General features: G+C 38.4%; 1 protein-coding gene across 2 annotated transcripts in view; it reads left to right on the top strand.

Annotated features, from left to right (window-relative positions):
* The first annotated feature begins 38 nt into the window (after nt 1-38).
* The window catches only part of LOC117289943 (ubiquitin carboxyl-terminal hydrolase 32-like), a 75,474-nt gene continuing 49,564 nt past the window's right edge, over nt 39-25,948 (top strand). For both annotated transcript variants that reach the window (XM_033771149.1, XM_033771148.1), the window contains exons 1-3: nt 39-184; nt 4,367-4,494; nt 22,330-22,435. In XM_033771149.1, coding sequence (XP_033627040.1) covers nt 127-184; nt 4,367-4,494; nt 22,330-22,435 — 292 coding nt within the window. In that variant the 5' untranslated portion in view covers nt 39-126. The remainder of the gene's footprint in view (nt 185-4,366; nt 4,495-22,329; nt 22,436-25,948) is intronic.

Genomic DNA, 25,948 nt, shown 5'->3' with positions numbered 1-25,948 from the left:
GACTATCTGAAAAATAGTAGTAAGCCAACATGGCGGCCATTTCACAGTCAGCATGTAGAGTGATGGTGTAAAAACAACTGTGTATTTTGTCGAGTCGTAGAACTCAGAAACTTTGTATATTTCAGCATGGGAAATAAGGAGAGTCGGCCCTCAATTATACCGTATGAGGACGCAATAAAACGAGGTTTGTACCATTATTTGTAGCGATTTTTGTCGTGGGGGTGTAACTGATATTTTGCCGTTTTCCCCGGCAGATGATATGCGTGACGTCGTGTGTGACTCGTCGTAGTCATTTTGTAAATACGGCAACAGTTTAACTCAACAGTGCACTGTACACTCTGTACTCTTCTTCCATTGTACAGTGTAGGTTGGGTTTTACATGTGTACATACATAGGCATAATAGGTGGTGGGCAGTGCTCTTGTTGTAATGTTACTGTCTGTAGTGCCATATTTTGTTTGTAAAATAATGTTACTGTACAGTACAGTAGTGTTGACAGGCAGTTGACAATGCCGTCTGGCCATGGTTGACCTTGCCTTGTTTACTCACTCACATTCACAACATGAACGTGATAGAGTGGAGGTAGATCCTCCATGCTCAGTCACACGATCCGATGGTCACACGGAAAGTTATCCAGTCACACCACCAACAATAGCCTGCAATAACATAACTGATATGTGGTTGTTTACACTACACTTTTTTAAAAGAGTCTGACTTGTACACTGCCCCTAGGCTACAGAGAGTACAGGGAACGATTTTGTCAAGCATGAGCCTTTTTCTTTTTTTGCATAGCAAAATATTTGGCTGATCATATTTATTTTATGTAAATGCTGAATCTTAATCATGTTAATATTGAGTAGCAAATGGTGATTTTTAAAGTAGCAACTAATATAGAAATACACATCATTGTGTCGCATTGTTAAAGACCTCACAAATCACTGTTCCTTATTTTGATTGTAGCAATTGAAATCAACAAGATTTGCACAAAATCCCTGCATGACAAGACTAAAGCGCCTCTCATTATTAAAAAAAAAAAGAAAATCAACTTACATCATACATGTGATGAAGTTAAAGTTAAGTTGGTTGGTTTCTTGATTGAAAACTTTCAAGTGAGTTTATTTTTCCATTACTTCAAGTAAAATTTGAGATAAAATGACAAAAGCTCTCTTAAAGGAACACGTTGCCTTGGATCGGTCGAGTTGATCTTTGAAAAGCGTTCTGTAAACGTTTGTTATAAAATGCATATGGGTAGAATTTTTGACTCCCATAAATGGCCGACCGTGTTAGTTCGCGACGTAAAAGGAAAACCGTGTAATTTTGAGTGATACTTGTATGGATCATTATATTCTACTTTTACACCATCTTTCTAACCATATGCATTTCATAACAAACGGTTTCAAACGCTTTTTATAGACCAACTCGTCCGATCCAAGGCAACGTGTTCATTTAATGTTTGTTTTATATTTTTCTAGTACCTTCTTGTATTGTGCATGACCATGATTACAATACAACCATGCCAAGTGGGATGTTTTTGTGGAACACTTTAACAGAAAACCTGCAACTTTGTAAAAGGCTCTCCTTAGAAGTTAAACAAGCCTGAAACGCATCAGTTGGTGTTTTCTGGAGTTGTGGTAACATTCTACAATTGAGTAGTTTTTTAACATGAGTGGTTCGCAATAGATGGATTGCACATAGCGTCATCGACCGCCATATTCGATGATAAACAATGGAAAAGCGCATGTGTTTGCGCTGCACACAACTCCCAGCCAAATAGACTTTCACATGTGCAGGTTTCATCAAAGATGGTGGTCAATGATGTCATGTGCAGTCCATCTATTATAGTGTTCCCTACAATTTACTCCTGAGTGCTGAGTGACAGGCCATTGTTGTATCAAAACAATAACACTCCCACCTACTGCGAAGGTAGTTTGAAACATGAAAGATGACAATAGCGAGGTTAAGCTGCACGTTACGCGAGCGTTGCCAGCTTGGTGTTTATATCCCCTTGTGGGAGTTTGCCGAGTTCCCTTGATGGGAAGATCATCTAAACAAACAAACAAACAAACAAACAAATACTTAAACGTGAATGTCCAAAAATTGTGTTGATTCAGGGTGATGTGTCCACTTTGGCCTTATTGCACGATCATGTATGTCGTCTGCGGGTACAAACTTGACGTGAAAAATGGTAACTTCGCGAAGGCTTAAAACGTGAGGTTTTAACAACACAATTTTCTGACATTCACGTGGAACATGCAGCTAAACCTCCCTATTGTAGTTCCATTTAACTTGGCCACGCCCATTGAATGGTTCAGTTTTTCAACTTGAAAATATTATCACCATTGCACTCATTTATCTAATATTTTACAATCATCGCTTGTACGTGCTCCACCAACAGACTATTGTCTATCATCAGTTTTATACTCCAAGTTACAGGGTCTTTCACTAATCAATGTGTCTGATTCCTGAACACGGTTCCTCTATAGTTAGTCATTTTGCAACCTCACAATTCTAAGCCACGTGTTTAATTTTGTCCTACTTATGATAATTAATGACATAGTCAAATAACAAAGAAGACCAAAATCAAAGTTCAGCCCAGAAGTTGGCCGATGACAGAAAATGCTGTTTGGTGTTTGATGTCAACAAGATTGTATTGGGTATCAGCCTGGAATTTGATGATTACATGTAAGCAAGATGGGGGGTTGACGTGTTATCATGTGTACATGTACAGGGTAGTCGCTGTGTGTGGCAAAATTGTTCTTCTTTCGTTAGTTTAAAGCTGCAGTGTTGTGGCCATACAGTGAAGGGCCAAAGCAAAGGTCTAGGTCCTTTTATCACACGACCCGGACCCTGCAAGGTTTTAAACAATCGTTCAAGAACGGGTCATCGCACTTTTATTCCCATTCATAATGCCCTTTTTCGTTAAAAAGCGTAAAAATTATGTTGGAAAAAATTTGTTGTACGTTTAAGCTTTTAGTTTTTGTCACGCTCTCATGCTTCGTTTCGCAAAGCGTCCGTCCTTATGTGACACTCAATCGCTGTACATTGATTACTGGTATATTAATAATAATATTGCACTACGTGTAAATATTGCCAAGCTTGCGTAAAGCTTTCGCGCCACACCCATGTTTAAACACTAAGTCTTGTTTATCACATGCTCATCACGAAACTGCCTGACAGTATTTATAAATGTATAAATAACACTTGTATCTAGGTCGTTTAGCGTTATCTGTGCCAAAAGCTATGATTCCAGTAGGCCTACAGGTGGATGTGTTGACTTTATCAAATTTCAACACTTTCAAATCCTCTACCCTTTCATTCACACTGTCCAACAAGAACTAGTAGTTCTGTTCATACGTCTATACTGTGTCTCCTGAGCAGGGGTTGTTTTGACACTGGTCGAGCGCTCTACGCTAGTTGAGGCCAGATTGAAATGTTGTAGTGTGAAAGGGTCTGACAAACATACATGTACATAGGTTGGACCCATGTGCGAACAAGTGATTTTTGTTTGTAGTGTAAAAAGGTTTTTTTATTTCTTGTATTGATATCTGTTTATGTTGAGTCTGATCCTTCTTGTAATCAAGAAAGGCAATCCACACACAAATTTATTGGATTAGAGTTGTTTCCAACGTATTTTGAACTTGACATAGTAAAAACTAACATTAATTAAGCTTTCTATATAGAAAGAGAACAAAAGACAGTAAATTAAAGGGATTACATGCCATTTTCATTTTGCAAAGGGCACTTCCAAAGGGGGGGGGGCCAAATGATCAGCTTGTGGCTCAAAATACTGACGTCAGTGTTGTTGAGAAATCACTGGTTGCAGGAAGTCATTACGTGTCCAGCCAGATGAGATGGCCAAAGATAAAGTTCCTCTAAATATGTTGTATTGAGATACATGTATCACCCAACATACAAGGCCGAGGCCCACTTTCAACTGTCACCATAGGCACATTGCCACCTACTCCTTGGGCTGAAACAGGGTTACCCCCTTCACAGTCCATAAGGATGTAGGCATGGGTATCATCCACTAGGAGCTTGGCTGGTAGAGCAGAATGCATTACTATGTACCTTCCCAACTTTTTATGAAGCAACTACATATGGTTCAGTGCGTTGCTCAAGGCGTATGTGTCATGACCGGGAATCGAACCCACTCTCTGCTACTGACAACACCGAAGCTTGGGTCCGGTGAACAAGACCGCTCTGCCACGACACTCCGCTATAATGCATCAAAAATATGTGTATCGAAAACCAGAAGACAACAAAAAGTAAGCACACAGTGACCCTTGACTTGAATCGTTAGGTCGCAAATCTCTTGACTTGAAAATAATAATAATAACCTGTTGCTTGTTGTTTTTTCTCCTCTGCAGTGTCTGATGAAGAATTTAAGCGCCTACGTGAGGCGTTTAAGCGTTATTCCACCCCTGCTGGGTACATGAGCCGACCCGTGTTTGTGAAGGATGTACTTGGGGATGGAATGCCAACCAAGCTTGGAGAGGTATTTATACCCTTTAAATCAAAATTTAGTTAAAGGCAGTGGACACTATTGGTAATTGTCAAAAACTAGTCTTCACAGTTGGTGTATCTCAACATATGCATAAAATAACAAACCTGTGAAAATTTGAGCTCAATCGGTCATCGAACTTGCGAGATAATAATGAAAAAAAAAATACCCTTGTCACACGAAGTTGTGTGCGTTTAGATAGTTGATTTCGAGACCTCAAGTTCTAACTTGAGGTCTCAAAATCAAATTCGTGGAAAATTACTTCTTTCTCGAAAACTATGGCACTTCAGAGGGAGCCATTTCTCACAATGTTTTATACCATCAATCTCTCCCCATTACTCGTCACCAAGAAAGGTTTACGCTACTAATTATTTTGAGTAATTACCAATAGTGTCCACTGCCTTTAAGGCTTTGGTTTTTCTATTGTCATGCTTCAAAATAACCCTTGGTACCCACAGCAATTAGCCTTTTTCAGGTATATTGGCCAATACGCTGCGACTGCGTGCATGATTATCCTCTGCGCTTCCATTTACTCTCGACTTTGAGAAACGGGTCTGCGTGTTGCTTACACAGTGAAAACACAGTGATGGAAAAGAAACCGATGATTTGACATAGTGATGGAAGTGTGTTCCATAGATGAGATGCAGTCATATATGCAGCATGATAATAAGATCATTTTTTCTTGGATTCATTTTGTTTGATGGTTTTTACATTGAGATGTGGGCCAGTGGTTAAGACTACAGGACTTGCAAACTGCTTATTTTACAATGACTTATTATTGTCGTCTCTCTGCTGAGTCAGAATTTCTTGATTTGTGCAATTCATAATCATACATGTAGATGTTAAGCCAATGTTTGTATATTATGAGAGAGATTGGCTGTTGCTAGCTTGGCATTTATATCGCCTTGTTGGAGTTTGGCAAGTTCCCTTGATGGGAAGATCATCTAAACAAACAAACACGTGATGGAGAAGACGTCTGTTCACCATGAATACACAGTGACGTGTCTTGCGTTGGTGATTGGTTAATTATTACGGTTGAGGCATATGTTGGCAGGTACATCTAGATGGTCAACAAAATGAGTGGCAACTCGTCTCGTCTGCAAGGTCTTTTTTACTGTTTGCATCACCACAAGCCTGATACTCCACTTGAGCAACGAAGGTGATTGCTTCCATGCCTCCTGGTCATTGCCTTGGTGCCATTGCAATGCTCCAGTGAAAATTTACAATTTCTTCATAGAGTGCCTTTTACCAAGGAGAAATGCCTTAGTGCCCTTCCCCTTTCAAAACTGTGCCCTACAGGCATGCATCAGTGTGATTCCAACTGTTAAGCATGCTCACTTTACACAAAATGGGCCTGATCTCTTTAGCTGCTTAAGCCACAAAAAATAGCTGCACACAACAAAATTATGCTAACCAGAACCAGGTTACCAGCCAAAAAACCATGTAACATACAAACTACTTGTGACTGGTACCCTTTTTTGCTTCGCAGACAAATGTTAAGCAATATTTTCTGTTTTAAGAGCTTTCACAACCGAACAAGTCTGGCGGTCTTGTTTGTGTTATTTCAGACTTTGAGCCTGCCATCTTTCAGTATAATCAAAGACTATTGAAGGATACCTAACCAAAATTAAATGTGACAAATCTTCTCTGTGTGATTATTCAACTAACTGTAGAAAGTGTTTCTGTGTTTAATTCTGGTCTGAGTTTGCAGTGCTTTTAAAAAAAGGGTGATTTTAACCAAATCATATTCTAATATCCCTTGTATTCAAATTTTACATTCCATTATATTCTGATCTTGTTGGTTTTCCAAACAAATTCGAGCCCTGGAAAATGACAAATAGTTGAGTAGGATTTGAAACTTTGAATGGAAGAAATACGATTCAGAAAGGTTTGCGGTAACACCATGTGTCATCTCTAAATGAGTTGGGGTGGTTCTGAATAGAACTGTTGGTTTCAACTCAACGTTTCGATCAGTATGCTCTGATTGTCTTCTGGAAAAATAGTGGAAAAGCTAAGAATAATCCCTATAGGCATAGATCATTCGAACACATGTGTTTTAAGAAGAGTAACAGGTCCTACGTTTATTCATAATTTTGAGCTAAAAAGTGATATCGTTTTCCATAACCGTAGTACTTTGAAGTGAAAAGTTTCTCAAAATGCATCATACTTTCAAAGGCTGCTGTACTTCTTAACCACATAAGTTTTTATTGCCATTCATTTTCAGAGTAATCCAAATGCATCTAAAGACCCTTCAAAAGCCAACCAAGTATACACACGTGCACTCACTTTGAAACTCCCACTGACGTAACCCATCCTCTACTAAAAAAATGTGCATTTTTTTTAATTGGGCTCTGCGAATCCGTTGCTATGTTATTGCACTTTTCATACGTATAAGGACAGTATGGTGTTTGCATTGGCGGATGACGTTTGCATTTGGACAAACAATCAATCAGGACTTGATTCCAAGGACTATGAATTAACCAAAGCTGACGCGAGAATTTTTTGTCAGAAATTCAGAATTCAAAAATAGTTTTGGCGTAGGTGGAAAACAATTTGTTATCATTCAACCTCATGTTTTCTTTAGGAATTTGCAGGCCTACAATGACAATTCTATATATTTATGTAAAAAAAAACTTTTACAAGTGCTGTACATTACGATTCATTAGTAGACAATTTCAACCCACTTTCATGATCACAAGATTACGTTTTCTACATACTTTTGGGGGATTTTAAGGTAAGACTCCTTGACGCATTTGAAAATTTAGTACATAATAATTTGTCAATTGCCTTTTTATCTTTACACTTAATGTATGTTGTACAAATGATCACATGCAATGTAGGCCTGCATATCTGCATTATATATCTCATGACATGGGTCTACATGTCTATGATAATTTAATAATGTAAACAAGTTAAAAAAAAAAAATACATGTAGGTCGTTCACATGCATGTTTAAACCCAGGTTACAAACAGACATTTCTGCTAGCGTGTAGTTTTAAAAAAATGTTAAGAATTTTTATTTAGAACAAAATTTTAAAAGAAGATTTGATTTAGAAAAGTATAATACAATTTTCAAGTAGATTTCTAAATTTGTGTGTGTGCAAGACTCGCACAGTCTAAGTGGAAAAAGAAAGATTTGGACCTGTTAAATAAATCATTAACATGCTCAGCACACAGGTTGAATGGTGCATACTATGAACCTCCGTAATTGTCAACATCACATTATGTCTGATGAAGACCTTGTATTATAAAAGAGATTCACTCTGCCTAGCTGTTAAGTCACGCCAAGACAGCGCTCCCGGGAGACCACCGCTCCCGCGCGAACCAATGGCCCCCCTATCCAAGTGTCTATTTTGGTCCAGTTTGTAGAGTGCATCGGTAAATTGCCATTTAATCTGATCGGAAGCCTGTTACACATGCTTGACTCCCAAGAAAATCCGGTAACCCCAGTAATGATCTAAGCGTAATGCATGGGGTATTTTTATGTCTAAAAAAACATGCATTCTTTCATTTTATCCTACTTTTGTCCCTGTTGTCACACCTTTGTCTTAAATACATTATCATATTATTATTTATTATATGTTCGGCCATTTCTGAAAACAAAAACCAAGAAAACATACAGTAAAATAGTCTTAAAATTGATCAAACATAATACAAAGCGGACTAAAGTGTTCGTCTGTTCGTGCTCATATTGCACAAACACTAATAAATTGGCCAGGATTACCAAAAGTGTACTCAAACACTGTCTGCTAATCCAAACTTGAAAATTGGAACATCAGTAAAATACAATGTACATACGTACATAAATCGTTAAAACATTTTGAAATAGAAGGTATAAAAAAGTGTAATAACAAGAAAAATCACAAAAACAATGAAATTGACATTTAGAAAAAGAACCAAATAAATGAATGCTGATTTATTTATAAGGGATTTGTTGGGGGAGGGGGTGACTATTACAACCTGCATCAAGAAAATGGTGCAAGTCAATTTGGTTATATGTCAGTGTCTGTACAGGTTAATCTCACTATGGTCGAAGGTGATTTTTTTATATTGGATTTGGTTCTGACAAAAATCTGTTTAGATGGGTCGGCTCTTTTACCTGCTTTGGTGTCATTACTTTAAGAGTCCCTGCCTGTAAGAATGTACCAAGTGGTGATTCATGGGTTCTCAGATCTTCTTCTAAAAAATTAGAGTGATACATTATCATACCAAACGAATAAATCCAAAATATTAGTTTGCTGACCCTTTCGGTTTGGGAGTTATCAAAGTTTCGGCCTAAAAGCCTCCGTGAAACAAATAGTACATTCCCTGTAAACACAAAAATGTGCGCCAAGGTCATCCCAACATTAACTGCCATTTGGCCAGCGGTTAAAGACACTGGACACTATTGGACACTTTCAAAGACCAATCTTCTCACTTGGTGTATCTCCACAAATGCATAAAATAACAAACCTGTGAAAATTTGAGCTTGATTGGTCGTCGGAGTTGCAAGATAACTATGAAAGAAAAAAACACCCTTGTCACACAAAGTTGTGTGCTTTGAGATGCTTGATTTCGAGACATCAAATTCTAAACTTGATGTCTTGAAATCAGAATCGGGGAAAATTACTTCTTTCTCGAAAACTACGTTACTTCAGAGGAAGCCGTTTCTCACAATGTTTTTTACTATCAACAGCTCTCCATTAATTGTAACCAAGTAAGTTTTTATGCTAAACATTATTTTGACTGCCTTTAACTGCTGAGGGAGGTTGCTGTGATGCAATACATGTAAGTGATGTAGCTCTTGGTCCTTGTGAAAGGAGAAAATTACAACTTGAGGGATACAATGTAAAATGAACTTGGACATTTCAAGTGCACCATGGCAATGACAAGGTGAACTAAATACTATTATATGAGGGGAAAATTACAATTTGGACTTGGACATTTCAAGGGCACCATGGCAATGACATTGACAAGCCTATGTTTGCCTCAATTGACTCCAGGAAGGTATGCAGTCGGCTGTTAGTGTCACAGCACTCACAAAAGTATTGTACAATTGTGAATTTGAATGAGAGGAATTGATGTGAAATGCCGAAAGATGAGGTGGCTTTTATTGTAAAATGAATATTTGACCTCAGAGCAAAACAATTTGCAATGTAAATGACGTTTCTTATTGGGGGGGGGGGGGGAAGCATTTATGCATTTTGCCATCATATCTTGCAACTTTTTCCTCTCAAAGTATCTTACCCTGCCCTCAAAATATCTTATCATGTTTAAAATCAGAGTACTGGATGTAATGAGTTGCGGTAATCATTCCCTCCCTCGGCTGTCCTGTCTCGTGGTTGCATCTCTGTTATTGGATCGGACTCGTATTAAACATGTAGCTTTGCCTGTCAGCATGTATCTGCACACAGTTCTGTTTGGGTATTGATTTTTCTTTTTTAGAGAGTTATTTTTTAGCGGTGCTGTTCTGTGCGGTTATAAGATTTCTTTACGTCGTCCGTTCGTTTCTGTTGTCGACTATGGTTCAGAGTGACCTTTCTCGGCTTTATAGTAACTTAAGATATGTCTACTGTCGATAAATGTTCAGTAAACATGACGACTCGATATCTCTCTCTCCAGTAAAGTGAGGCCGAGTTTTAGTTTTCTCAATATTTAGGTCTCTGTGGAACTACTAGCTCACTGACCATGTACACGCATACAATGTGCGCTTAATTTTGTTTAACCATTGGGGGGTGGGGGATACATGATAGATCAAGATCTGCAATGTATTTCTAGCTCCATGATGTCATTGGAAACGTGTATGCCCCTGAACAGGTATCATCCATGTTTGTACGACCCCAAAAGTAAGGAACTCTCTTTGTTCTCTCATCGTTTCTAAACCCCATTTCATACTTATTATGCGAAGTATGCGAAGTATGCTAATGCGATATGAATTTTGACGTCAACAAATCATTCTCATCAGTTGTCTCATGCTGAATTCCTGCGAAACATTTTCTGCGAAACATTTTCTGCGAAAACAGCCCTGTGACATTCGTATCCCATTCACATGAAGAACATGGTACATGAACCGGGTTTTAGTGTGTTTTTTAGTCACATCCCCATTGTTTTTTTCGCGAATTCATCTTGCTCTGTACTGTCAAAACACCTCCATGTAGATTGTGATTTTAAGTCCTCTGTTTCAATGGGTAGGAACCTCCATGCACATTCAGTTGCAGTGTATCTGTTTGTCAATGTTGTGACTACATATAATCTCGATTAATGTATTCACAAGGTCAAATAGGTTCTAGCGTGCTCAATTGCATTTTGTGGAGAGCATGCTATAGCCTTCATTAAACTTAATGGACATTACACAAATGGGTCAGTGTAACACTGTCATGTCTCACACTATTGATTCAAAGCATTTTGAAGTAATTACACCATGTGTAGCTGTATTAAATTTACAGATTATTTTTGCAGATTGTTATATTTTGTTCTAGTGTCACCAGACTGCAATGTTGCGTTTTGTTTGCAAAGATGTCCGTTTTCTTTACTACAATTTATTATATTTTTTCCCCATAAAAAAATTCATTAAATCATTAAACAAAAAACAAATTTGCATGTGAAACTTGCACCTGCATCAATACGAGAAATGTCAAAATAATTTGTAAGTGACAACATGATTAATTCAGTTGCAAATCTTGTGGGTGAACGCAGAATTCCGGATTAAACAATTCAACTCTACCAACAGTCAATACTGTCACTGAGCTGAGAAATGGGTGTAGGGCCTACATGATGTATGGTGTACTCTGTGGATTTAAAGCACTCACGTTCGTGACATTAGCGCGATTTGTTTGTTTCCTACAAAATTGCAATAAGTTCTTACTTCCTGGAATCATACTGGATGTGAAAAAATATGAACAGTGTCAGCAGAATTATTGCAGTTAACCTTTAAAAATTGTGTATTCAAACCAAACTATAACTTTTGTGTATAGTGGCTTTTGGGTCTGTCCACACTAAATGCACCATTTGATGTGACTTTTTTTTATAAATGGGTGACAAAAATAAACAAGAAGAGTTTTGTCAAGCTTGTTTCCCATGCACATTCCAAATCACTTCAAGGTTTTTGTTTGCAAAGAGCAAGACACATTATCTGTATTTTAGCAATAACTGGGGATCATCTCCAAGATGATTATGTTTGTAACAGGGGAATGTTGGACAGACATTTCGTACATAAATGGTGAGAAAGGCATAATAATATAAAAAGATTGCCAAAAATGTTGTCCCCTACAATGCTGTCCCTGCAAAGAATGTTTCCAGGCAAAACCAAGACATCTGCGTGGGTACTCAAGAAACTCCAGAGAATTATCTTGAAGATATTTAGGTTTGTAACATGGACAGATATTTGTCACAACATTCATACCAGCTGAAAAACCTCAAGGTACTCTTGGTTTTTACAGATAACCATACAAATCGGGGCAATGGGTCTTACTTAATTAACCTTTGAGTAAATCAATTAATTAATTATTTGTGTCATCCATTTCTAGTCAATTCCAATACAAAATGTCTGTCCTCGTTACAAACAATGTGTCTTAAAGAAAACTGCGTAACTTCATAAATAATAAGACATTTGTTATACTGTTTGGTAAGCACACTCACTATCAGCCGAGAATTGTACAAAACAAAATACAGGGACAAATGTTGTATTTTGTGTACCCTCCCAGTCACAGTACAAAAAGTTATCTTTTGGAACCAAAAAGACCCATTGGTGTGGACAGACCCTTCTTCGAACGAGGGTTTACAGAGGTGAAAGGCAGTGAAAGAAACCACTGAGCCAATTTATGCATACGTTTAAACATACACTTTTGTCCCTTTCTTTTGAACTGTTTTTGTATCATGAGCAAGCCATGAGCGTGCCTCATCAAATTTGTAGGTGCCCGCGCTTTCCGAGACTCCATTATTATCATTAGAATACATTGCGATGTAATGCTGCAGTGAACTGTATTTGAATATCTTGTGCTTTCCTTCATAACTGCTCTTTATCAACTCGATGGATATAAGCGTGTGTACCATTACAAATGTTTAGCTACAGTACTTGTGTACATAAACGTACTACGTGTACATTGTAGACCTGTACTGATAGGGCCGTCACTGTGTTCATGGATGCGTTATAAATGTCATTCAATCAGCTTCTAATGACCAAATGAGATCGTTCATTACACCTGCAGATTTATCTCAAACGCTCATGCCATGTGTTCGGTGACAGCATTAAATACACCTTTTGATGCATTGTTTGTGTCCGTACAGTGAATATACACACATGTACGAGTTATTGGATATAATATAGAGTGAACGTAATGTGTGCACTATGTATGTTCCACCAGTAAACTGATGTTTGCTGTAGCCATGGTAATTGTCAAAGCTCTATGTTTTGTGCATGTAATGTGTCCTTCACAATAATTATGATCACATCCACCATCCCAGGGTGTACATTATATGCTTCCTTTTTGAAGGGCACCAAGGCATTTTCTCCTTGGTAGGGCACCCTTTATGAGGAAATTGTATAGTATGAGTCTACTTTGCTATTGATGTAAAAGTGGAATATTAGTGGTCAATGATTGTTGGTACATAAAGCAATGCAAACAGTCGTGTTTATCACCTCCGACAGTCATGCAGAGCTACATGTACACATTAGTATTGTGTGTACAAAATGGGGGTTCTCAAATTACATGACAAATTATGAAATATGCACAGGCAATGCATTTACTCTGTAATTGTTTTACAAATTGACATGTTTTTTTTTAATGTACAGCGCTTTGAAACAGTGTTTAAAGTGCTTTATAAATCCAATTAAGTTTAGTTTAAAGTTAAGTTACATGTAAGTGATAATTGTCAATGTGCCATTTCACTGAACGCCTCATTTAGTGACCGTAAACAACAAGGTACAATGGCGTATAAATGCACACTATACACCCATTGTGCACGTTGTGTATCTCATATCCTGATTCGGCCGTGGAAATTCATCATTGTCAAACTCAAAGAAGAGAATATGAAGTGGGGAATCTTGAAAGCAAAGAGCTTCGCTGTTCACCACGTTGTGCTCGGGTAGATGTTGCATTGAAATCCAATATCAGGCATTACAAGATCATGCAATTAGACATGAGTTGTGTGCAGGGCATACATTTGTAGAGGGCCTGCGATACATGCACATGTTTTGTTAGCTTGGTTGTTGAAACCTGTTTAAGTTCATGAGAAAGTTCATTCAAGTTCATTCTCTAGATCTGAGAATACATGTATATATGGGTAAAAAAACAAAATTACTATTCATGAGCAAAGTTTGTTAACACCGGCCTGGAATTACATGCAGGCCACTGTTGCCCCTGGTCTTGGCCTTGGTGCCCTTGAAAAGTTTCCAAATGCTGTTAAGATTTAAGAACTGCCCTTTTCAAAATGAAAATGGTCTTGGCCTTTTAACATGTTCAAAAATGAAATTCCAGGCCTGTTATCATCCGTGAATATTTAAATCGTAGTTTTATTAGTACAATGTGAGGTGAGTGAGTGGAAAGTTTCCCAGAGTATGACTCAGTCAAATTAGACAGCTTTTGTGAGTGAGGTTGGTGTCATGCATTAAAGGGAGACTAATACCTTTGGTAGTTACGCAAACAAATTATATTTTTGTGCTAAAACATTATGATTTTTTAGTCATTCCGCTGATCACGACCAGCCATCTTTTCGATGTACATGTACGTTGCATCCTGACTTTTGAACGAGTTAACATTTCTTCAGGTTGTCATCTGCGCACAGTGTATTGTAGCGGTTAGTGATTAGCAAGAAGATAATTCCTCACAAATAAATAAACAATCCAATAACAAACAGTCGGTGAATAAGAGTTTGCCCTCAATGAAAGTGCACATTTTTCCTTGATTGGTTTTTTGCCGCAATCTGCTTTTTAAAACTTAGCCTGGAAATCCATCCCTCTCTCCTGTGCATGTTGCATCCTTGAAAGTACTTAACGACTTTAAAGGGTTTTTGGCTATGACATGAATCCCTACTCTCTGTGAATGAAGATGTGTACACATGGACGCATAATGTAATATAATACTTGTAGAAGTTTCGGCTTCATTAATCGTCAAGTTATTGAGAAAAAAGTGAAAAATCACAGAGCAACTTTTTCAGGAGAGTTGCATAATACCAGTACTGGTACATATTTATTGTCTCCTTAAAAGAGATGAAAATGATTTTCGTGATGTTGTTTTACTCTTATTATTATTATTATTATTATTATTATTACTCAATTCTCAAAAACATTACAGCACCTCACTTTTATGGGAAGCTTTCTACAATCATTATCTTCAAACCGTGTAAGTTTAATGCAAATCGTTGGACATTGTGTTTTGTGATCTGCAAAAAGTACCAAAACCCTTTAAAGGTTGGGATATTTCATACCTGATGTGAATTTTTTTTTTCGCTGCTTGTGCATCACCTCTACGAAGAAATAGTGAGTACATGCCATGTACATTGTAGGTCAAATGGTGCCTTTTATGGTGTTCCTTACACAGAAATCGGATGGTCGTCCTGTTGAAAATCCCAAGTGCGTTACTGTTTGTATGTAAGTAGGTCAGAAATGGTCAGATCTGATGGTGTTGCTTGCCAGCTGGTCATATTTAATTACCTGAGGCTGTACTTGTAGTGCACAGGTGAACAAGTGCAGGGCGCGATGACAAATGTTATGCAAGTGTACACAGATACCGTACTGTTCAGCATGTTTGTAATACATGTTCAAACGTATTACAGACTAAATTTCTCAACTTGTATCTAGTGTACACAGTACATGTACATTACATGTGCGTCCACCCCCAGTCATCCTGCAAAACATTTAATTGAAATATCCACAGATTGTGACAAGGGTGTTTTTTTCTTTCATTATTAACTCGCAACTTTGACGACCAATTTTGAGGTAAAATTTTCACAGTTATGTTATTTTATGCAAATGTTGAGATACACCAAGTGAGAAGACTGGTCTTTGACAATTACCAATAGTGTCCATGTCTTTTAAGGCACTGTACATGCTCGGTAATGGTCCAAGACCTGTATTCTACAACATGCTTGTATGCATAAAATAGCAAACCTGTGAAAAATTGGGCTCAATTGGTCATCAATTTTGCAAGAGAATATTGAAAGAAAAAACACCCTTGTTGCACAACTTTGTGTTTTCAGATGCATAATAAAAGGCTTCAGCTAAAGTCTTATAATTGCTTATAATTATTTTGAGTAATTACCAATAGTGCCAGCCGCCTTCAATTTTCCAGTACATTGTATGCTGTTAAATATTCAATGAAACTCATGTTATTGACCTCGGAAAAGGACGATGATGTGCCGTAGTAGCATCAACCCTCGGGCAAATCTAGCTGCATGTAGTCAATGGAGACCCCTGTCATTTTTACCAAGACTGCTTCGCCACGACTGCTTCGCCACAAAGATTTCACAGAAAATAATAAAGTGAAATTCTCATATTGTTTTTAGTGCACCACAGCATCATGGGGCCCCAAGTTTCATGGAGCTGCTATTAAGCACAAAAATAGCTTAGCACATCAAAACTATATGCTTACCAGAATAAGCTTATCAGCCAAACTACCATTGTCACATGTACAATTTATAACTGGTATCCTGTTAATTTCTACTTAACAGACGATTGTTTAAGCAAATGTTCTGCATAATCAACTATGAAATTGGGTCCAGGCTTTTAGGCTGTAGTTAAGAATTTCTCTTGAACTTGGGTGCGTGTTATAACTCAGGCTTCGACCAAACGCCAAGTATCAATGCGCTTTATAAGTCTCGTTTATTATTATTATTATTATTATTATTATCAAATGAACAAAAAAATCAGGAATCAGTGCCTGGGGCATGACCTTGGTCTAGTACTAGACCAAGGTCCATGCGTGATTGGGATTGAGTGAGAGACGGAGATTTGGGTACTGCATGTTTGTTGTGATTGGGCAGTTGTACACTGGACTTGATTAAAAAAGATACCTGAGATTAAAAAGAGTTGTGTACAATGGCTAAGTATTGAGTACTGTGCTAACAACACACACATCTGTATGGGTAAATCCAAATTTAATATTCTTTATCCCTGATGCAAATAAACAATAACATCATGCTTCAACTTAAAAGTAAACTCACTTTATTTGAATGATGGCATTCATTCAGGAGAATTTTTTATGAAATTTTTTAATGTAAAATCATGGTAAAATCAAACTAAACTGCTCACAAAAAAAAAGTAAGGAAACTTTTTTCAATCCAGTATATTTGTTATTATTTAATACTCTCTTTGTATATGGTATATATCAATGCAAAGCTGAACTGTTCCTTTTTAAAATGATACCATATTTTCAATGATTACATGTTGCTGAACTTGGCTACACGAATAACAATGAGGCAAAGTCACAAATCAAATGTGCCAAAATTACCGTTGTCTGTGAATGGTCAATAGGTAATGCTCAATAATCGAATCGATCAAGCTTTTCAGAACCATTAATGGTTTACACAATGATTTGCATCAGTGAGCTCATCGGACACAATTAACCCTCATCTAACGAAAAACACCTTGTTTGATGGGGATTTGCAAAACGATATTCTACAGCCGAATGCAGTCCCATACTTGCAGACTCTTGGACCAAATGCCATCTTTCAAGATGACAACGCTCGCCCCAATCGAGCTCGACTGGTGACTGACTACCTGAAAAATGTTGGGGTGCACCGGATGGATTGGCCTGCTAACAGTCCAGACCTGAATCCCATGGAACATCTGTGGGACCAGTTTGGCGTTCCATTCTTTATTAAGGAACCTGGTTAGGTCAGCCACAGTTGATGTGTTGGTGGTTCTGGCGCGATCCCTCATCATCAGCGCATCGCAAGACCTGTGTGCAGCATGAGAAGAAGGTGCCAGGGTGTCATCAACGCCTCGGATCATCCACTTTTTACTGAACTTTTTGTATAAATAAAGTGTATTAAGATCAGTAAGTTGTCTTGCTCTATACCAAACTTCTTGTCTCAATAAAGTGGATTAAGATCAGTATGTTGTCTTGCTTGTTTGAATTACAGTGTCAATTTGATTGTTCACACAGTAACACAAAATTGCTAATTTTGGCACATTTGATTTGTGACTTTGTCTCGTTCTCATTAACGTGGTCAAGTCATGCAACATGTAATCATTGCAACTGTGGTATCATCTTAAAGAGGAACAGTTCAGCTTTGCATTGATATATACCATATACAAAGAAAGTAATAAATAATAACAAATATACTGGATTTAAAAAAGTTTCCTTACTTTTTGTGAGCAGTTTACTTTATCGCTTGTGATAACCATCAAGAATGTAATGGTTTTAAATTGCCAAGTCAGCGACGCTGCCATCAATATTACCAGGGTCTAGTATCTCACTTCACTTTGTACCTGGTATGTAAATTCATGAGCCAATAAGCAAACAAACAGTGGCCACACTTAGAGCACACCTGTAGGTGAAGAAAATGACCACAGGCTTAGTGATGGGGGTGCCCCTTCGGGAATCGTGCATATAATTTGTGTTGATCAATTGAGTTCAAGATGATAACTTGTGGGGAAGGAAGAATGAAACAAAGACAGCTCCATTACCTGATAAGCTCAAGTGGGTCGTGGATGGGAGAGGCTGTATCGTGCACCACTTGATGAAAAAGCAGAGTATTTATAGACTGTGTTTACAAAAAGTGTGACCTGGTGCATTCCGGGGCATTCTCTGGCAGGCAAGATACTGCACAATTTGTCTTTTGAGACCGTTTTCTTTTTGGAAAGACATGGGAGACTTTTAGATGGTCCTTTTTTGTTTACAGTTCTCCTAGTGCGCGCCCAATACTGAGCATGTGCACGCATGCTCAGGGCCGCAAAAAAAGGACTGTTATGTCTGCTGCCGCCAGCGTCTCAGAAGTCTCCGATAACATGTGAGTAGGCCTACCACATACTGTAGAATCAACAGTTTTTAAAAATAACAGCTGGAGACATGTTAGAAGATGGTTCCCCCTTTCTGCTGCAATCTCAATATAGAATGATGTTTTCTTCTTTCATCAAGACAATAATTGTCTGTTTTGCTTTAATGGACTTGTGTGAATTGTTTAAAAACAAGCACAAAGCACCTACGTATGTATGCAGGCCTTGAAATAACCAATTGCTGTGGTGCCCTATGCTTTTGCTGTGGTGCCCTCTGCAAGGTTCCAATTCAAATTTACATTTTTTCCAAAGAAGTACCCTTCCAGAGGAAAGTGTTTGTGCCACTCCAAGGTCTTTGTACCAGTATGTTTTAATGTAAACAAATTTTATTCATCAAGACAGAGTAAAAGGACAAACCTATGATCAAAAGTAACCGCTCCAATTGAACCAGATATTTTCTGCATTTCCACCTACACATTGTACACATTATTTTCTCACTCCCATCTGCATGATGTATTATTCATAATAGACTGGCAAAAGTCAAGGTCATCACAATACACATTAATGTATATCCCACAGTCACAGAATCCAAAAGCAATACGCAGTTTTTCAGTGAACATCACATTACCAGTCTGTTCTAGATTATCATCTACTTTTTGGGTATTAAATAAATAATAGATTTGCACACTTCAAGGCCACTGAGGAGTGGATTATGACAGTGATGAAATCCAAGGGGAATTTGTTGGGGATAATTAGTTATTCATAAATACCTCAGACAGTTTCGCTATTCCTATTGGTGGAGAGCGCAGCACGTGGTTGTGTATAAACCTTTGTTTATGATCAGTAAAAATGGTTGAAACATGGGCGTGACACGCGAGCTTGCACCTGTTCTTATAAGACAGTTTCTTCATTCCTATTGGTCGAGAGCAACGGCTGAAACAGTTGTGCCACATCAGGCGATACGCGCGACGCGCACAGCATTCTCTTATAAGGAGTTGTTGACCCAAGGGCGGCGGAGGGCTTTACCATTTCATAGCTGGAGTGGTGTTGTGTTGAAAGAAATCATTGACCAATTATAATTTTTTAATTTATTTTACTTTTTGACCAAAAAGTGTTGATGTTTTTGACCGAAAAGGTATTTATGAATGGGAATCAAAGTGTGTTGAATCGGTTTTCAACTAGTGGTTTAAACCCGCCGAGGCCTGGTTCTTGATAATTTACCTCGACTTCGTCTCGGTAAAATTATCAAGAACCAGGCCTCGTGGGATTAAACCACAAGTTGAAAACCTCTTCACCACACATTGATTCCCTTATTAAAGGCACTACACTATTGATAGTTACTCAAAATATTGTTCAGTTTAAAAACTTATTCTTAGTATGATAATGGAGAGATGTTGATAGTTGTATAAAACATTGTGAGAAACGGCTCCCTCTGAATTAACATGATTAGTTTTTGAGAAAGAGGTAATTTCTCACTCAAATATTATAAGCACACAAATTTGTGTAACAACGGTGTTTTTTCTTTCATTATCTGATTATTCTCTTGCAACTGAAAATGTTCACGGGCTTGTTATTTTATGCATGTTTGGATACATTAAGTGAGAATACCGGTCTTTGACAATTACCAAAGGTGTCCAGTGCCTTTAAGTGACAGCCATATTACTTTATTGCTGCAATACATGTTAGCCCCATGGAGGTATTATCAACATTTGTACAGAATGTAGTCTGTAGTCAGAGACGTTCAATTCATGAATCTATTTTACATTGTAGGACTATAGATATTTATAACACACCTCTTGCTTGTTCTGTATTCTGGTTGGCTGAAACACTGTCACGTTGGATGAACTAATATAGTCTAGTGATAGCGCGTGCGTGTTTTGCGGGAACTAGTACCCGAGCGGGCACTAGTCTTTGTAAATAGTGCCTGATTACAGCGCCCTCTCTTGCCTTGAACCGTGAACTGCAACTACAAAACTTCCTTTCTTTTCCAGATTTCTGTTCTTATTTGACATTTAAGACCGAGCTGTGTTATAAAACACATATTGACTGGCATAATTCGGTAACTAGTGTACGTCTATTCCCCCTCGGGCCTGTGAGTGACCAGAAGAGGGGCCTATTTCCCTCGCCCATCGGCCTCGGGAAATAGGTCCCTCTTCCGGTCACTCAAAGTCCCTCGGGGGAATAGACGTACACTAGTTACCTCATTGCCAGTCAATATGTGCATACCAATGGTTCCCCTTTTTTTAATGTTTGGCTGAAGCACCCTGAATTGAACAAGGTCTTCAGAAGATTTCTATTGGTTTTACTAAAGAGAAAGGATGGTTTTACCCTGATTTTACGGCGATTTTAAATGCCCTACTGTTCAATCTTGAGCATTCTTTATGATGGTTCATTCAAACGATTTTCTGTTTTTCGGCCGAAATTGCGTGTAACAGTCCAATACGCCAGCTTGCGCATCATGTGATGAATCCTGCTACATAGGCAGCATGAGCACTGCTAACTGTCCCATGCTTTCCCTTCTTCCATGGTCCAATTTCCATGTTTAAAAACGCCCTAAAATGTTTGATTTTCAGATGAGGAATCAACCAATATTTAATATCCACACAAAAAACCCAAATCGGCAATCTTTGTTGGTCACCACCTGAAATAGATTGCACTGTAATAAATAGGGCATTGTATCGCTCGCAAAAGTTCCTCATCAGCTGTTGCCTGTATAAATAAGAACAAATTCTTGATCCTAGGGGGTGTGGCTGGGCAGCAGCAGGACTCCCCTTCTCGTCAACCCCCCCCCCCCCCTCCTGCCAGTTGACAATCTGTTTTTACCTCTCGCTTCAATACATGTACAGTATCTTTCAAAGTGACAGACCTGTAGGCCTATGCGTTTGCGTTTTGTGTGTGCAGTGTCCACATTCACTGTGAAACTGTAATATCGTGGTACGCTGACAGCCTGCTGAATTTCTGCGGGTTCTTCGTGGAGCCGTAAGCAAAGAATCCCTCGATAAGCACAGCGCCATGATGAAATTGAGTTCTGATGGAGACAAGATCGAGTCTTGTAATACTAGATTCTTTTGACCACGAGCCTTCTGCTAATAATTGTAATCAGAGCCTAGTGAAGAAGGCCTCCCAAGACACACATGTTGTGTGTTGGGCACAAGACAATACCGGTGGCTTGCATGGTACAGGGCATTAATTTAAGGATCTTGACCATTGTATGCACTATGCAGTTGTGTGTGCAAAAGTAGTAAAACAAAAAAATAACATGAGCTACACAAAGGCCTACATGTTCTTGTCTTTCTTGTATATTTAAAACAAAAACAAGTTTTTTTAATTTGGTTTTTAATGTGATATCCAACAGCAGATATCTGCCATTTAGGTTGTCGAAGTTGCAAGGTATTAATGAAAGGAAAAAACCACCCTTGTCGCACCATGGTCACATGAAGTTGTGTGCTTTCAGATGTTTGATTTTGAGACCTCAAATTCTTAATTTGAGGTCTAGAAATCAAATTTGTCGAAAATAACTTCTTTTTCGAAAACTACTTCACTTCAGAGGGAGCTGTTTCTCACAATGTTTTATACTATCAACCTCTCCCCATATACTCGTAATCAAGAAAATTTTTATGATAATAATTATTTTGAGTAATTTACCAATAGTGTCCACTGCCTTTAACAGTATGGTATTGGCATGCAGGTAGAAATTTAATTCCTGAAGAGAGTAGTGTCCTCTCTTCGGCAACAAAGAACGCCCTGGGTTTCAATCAAGTTCATGTATTGCTAGTAGTTGATTCTTGTTACTCCCAGTAATCAAACTACTAATTTTGATTAAATGAACGACTCCTTTAGAGTAGAGCTGTGTTCAAAGAACAAATTTTTTAAACTCTTTTTTGTTTGGTTTGATTTTCTTTCTCTCTTTATAGCATCTGTACTTTGCATTTGGTGGGAACAACAAGGGTCTCATATTCAAGGAACTCTTCAGTGGTATGGTGCTGCTGGCCAAAGGATCACAGACAGAGAAACTCAAATGTAAGTTTAGTTACCAGACCAGGGGTGGATTTCACAAAGAGTTAGGACTAGTCTAATCTCGAGTTAGGACCAGTTACTCGGACTTAGGACTTAGGACTATCTATGCAATTTCTATATCTCTTAGGACTAGTCCTTAGTACTAGTCCTTAGTTAGGACTTGTCCTAACTCTTTGTGAAATCAACCCCTGGTCCCAACTTCATGGGTCTGCTTACCACCGAATTCTGCGCTTACGATCACCATTCTCCGCTTATGTGAGCATGCCAAATTTCTGCGCGAGCTGTGTAAGTGTAAAATGCTTAGTAAGGTGCAGTACACATGCGCACAACAAAAATTTCTAGCTAACCCTTGAAATACTCTTGACGTAAGAACAGAATTCCCTGCTTTCACAAACGCAGATTCTTTGCTTATGGTAAGCAGAGCCATGAAATTGGGCAGAGATGGTGCCGATTTCACAAAGGGCCAAGATTGAGCTTAAAGACACTGGACACTATTGGTAACTGTCAAAGACCAGTCTTCTCACTCGGTGTATCTCAACATATATGCATAAAATAACAAACCTGTGAAAATTTGAGCTTAATTGGTCGTAAAAGTTGTGAGATAATAATGAAAGAAAAAACACCATTGTCACACGAGGTTGTGTGCGTTTAGATGGTTGATTTCGAGACCTCAAATTTTAAATCCGAGGTCTCAAAATCAAATTCGAGGAAAATTACTTCTTTCCTCGAAAACTACTCCACTTCAGAGGGAGCCGTTTCTCACAATGTTTTTTACTATCAATCTCTCCCCATTACTCGTCACCAAGTAAGGTTTTATGCTAATAATTATTTTGAGTAATTACCAATAGTGTCCGCTGCCTTTAAAGGGAAGGTACAAGTTTGGTAATTACTCAAAACAAATATTAACTTAAAAATGTACCTGGTAACGAGTATTGGAGAGCTGTTAATGGTATAAAACATTGTGAGAAACAGCTCCCTCTGAAGTAGCATAGATTTTGAGAAAGAGGTAATTTCTCACTAAAATAAAAAAAGACTTCTAGCTAGAAGTCTTTTATTCCTATCTGAAAGCACACAAATTCGTCCAACAAGGGTGTTTTTTCTGTCATCATTTTCTCGCAATTTCAATGACCAATTGAGCTCAAATTTTCACAGGATTGTTATTTTATGCTTATGTTGGGATACGCCAAGAAGACTGGTCTTTGACAATTACCAAAGGTGTACCTTCCCTTTAACTTTGTATCATATATTGTGATGTCTCAATATAAATTAGTATGGTAATGATGACAACTCATCTTTAAAGATGAATCTTAGTGCTTTGTGAACTCAACGCCAGATAATCACCCCCAGCCTTTAATGTGGAAAACGAATCAAATTCTTATAATGTCTAACTTGCTATAAAAGTAGCTTTGTGCGCCACTGTAATGCATGTAATGAGTTTTAATGAGGTTTACCATGCTTGGACATCAATCACATGCGAGCATGATACTTTCGATGCTCAAGATATCATAAAAGGGCAAGAAATTATTTTGTTTAAGGGTACCTACACAAGGGAACTTTCATTTCCATTGAAATATCTCAAGGGGCACTTAGACAATGACAAGTACCGTGTATAGGTTTTCAACGTATCTTATGTAACTAGGCAAAAGCGTGCCCTTAATCATGTGACATACGGCGCAAGTACATGTAGCATCTGTCTCTTACATGTAAGTCTGAGGAACTCAAACTTAAGTGGTAACTTGTGATCAAGCACATCATTGTACCAGACAGTATTCAAATCTAACACGCAAATGTTTTTTTGCTGTGGGTGCCGTGCCGTGGGTTATTTCAATGCCGTGGTGCCTTGGGTTGCCTCCATGCCCCCTGGTCATTGCCTCTGTGCCCTTCAAATGCTCCAGTAGAAATTTACAATTTCCTCATAGGGTGCCCTTTATGGAAAGGAAAATGCCTTGGCGCCCTTGCCCTTTCAAAAACGAAGCTTACAGGCCTGTCTGTATGTTATAAATAATGCACATGAATCAGTGCAGACAATCAGTTTGTGCTATTTTGACAGTGAGGGAAGTGAATGAATAACGGCGGTCATTCGCCCTCAGAGGACCCTCCCCCTAAATTTGTCTGACACGCTCCCCCACCATCCCTGGAGAGACGATCAAGAGGCTACATGTAAGTGCATTGATTGTAGTTTGTTGAGGAAGCTTTGCTGTAGAGAGCAACGGCTTGGAAGGAGGATGGAGAGGGGAGCTCCTCTTGTGATTTGAGATGCACCTTCTTCTTGCTATTCCGACATGCATTTAGGCATCATATAAGCACTAGTAGGGCTAGGATGTACAGGGTTGCAGTATTGGTTTTTTGGAAGGCTACATTCAGTTGGTGGGGATAGTTTTTTATTCATCTTAAAATAATTAATTTCTGGTTTAAAGGGTCTATGTACTTTTTGTAGGACCAAAAAACACAATGTCCAGACTCAGGAAAGTACAGTGTTTACTCTGTACTTTCCTGAGTCTGCTACAGAACGTGGTTTTTCAAAATGTCGTTTCATAAAATGGACACGACAAAAATGTGTACCAATGATTGTGGCTGTGCATCACAGAACTGAGTGACTACAGGGACAGTCTTGTAGATGTATTTGTGGAAAGATCGTGTTTAAAAACAAAAATCAATCTCAATGAGTTGTGGTGGTTCGGAAGGGAACCGTTGGTATAGCAACTCAACATTTCAATCAGTGTGCGCTGATCGTTTTCAGAAGAAAGCTAGACTTTCGTGCTGCAGGCTACTGTGGATGCTGATTGCTTATTTTGCATGCCTAGGGGATGATAATAATTTTTCATACAAACATGTATATTTAAGAAATCTTTGTGATTTAATTTCATATGTCGATTTGACCCCCCCACCCCCCTGCCCCTTAATTTTTTTTTTTTTTAAGCGCAAACACCCAGGCAAAGAATTATTAGCAACAACAAATAAGAAACACCCCAATAAAAAATAAACAAAAATAAGACACATCCAAATTAACTCAAACAGTATTTGGTCCTTCATTCATGCTTTTGCATCAGGATACAAACTTGAGCAACAATTCATTGTATTTTCATTTGAGTTTTAAAGCAAGGGAATCAAGATCAAGGCCCAATTTTTATGGCTCTGCTTACCGTGAGCAAAGAATTGGTGCTTACAGAAGTATGCAGGGAATTTTGAGCTTATGTCAAGTATATTTCACTGGTTAGCAGGGAATTGTTACCTGTGCGGGTGCATGCTCTCAGGTTACGAGGCATTCTTACTTGCACAACTTTGCTTGCTAAGTCGGCGGAGAATGGTGATCGTGCTGGATTCGGCAGTAAGCAGAGCCATGAAATTGGGCCATCTCTTATTTGAAACTGTACTGCCAGTCCACTTCCTGTGAATGGAGGCTGGGTTGTTTGCTCTCCCTTCACCTCCAGGCAGTCGTACTGATTGTTGAGAGGGCTCAGGCAGGTGGCAATTAAGAGACAGTCTTCCTTGTGAAAGACTGACTTTCGTACATTA

Source organism: Asterias rubens, chromosome 5, assembly GCF_902459465.1.
Source record: "Asterias rubens chromosome 5, eAstRub1.3, whole genome shotgun sequence".
In the NCBI taxonomy this organism is placed as follows: Eukaryota; Metazoa; Echinodermata; class Asteroidea; order Forcipulatida; family Asteriidae; genus Asterias; species Asterias rubens.
Note: the sequence above shows the minus strand (reverse complement) of the source record. Positions and strands in the feature narration are given on the sequence as shown.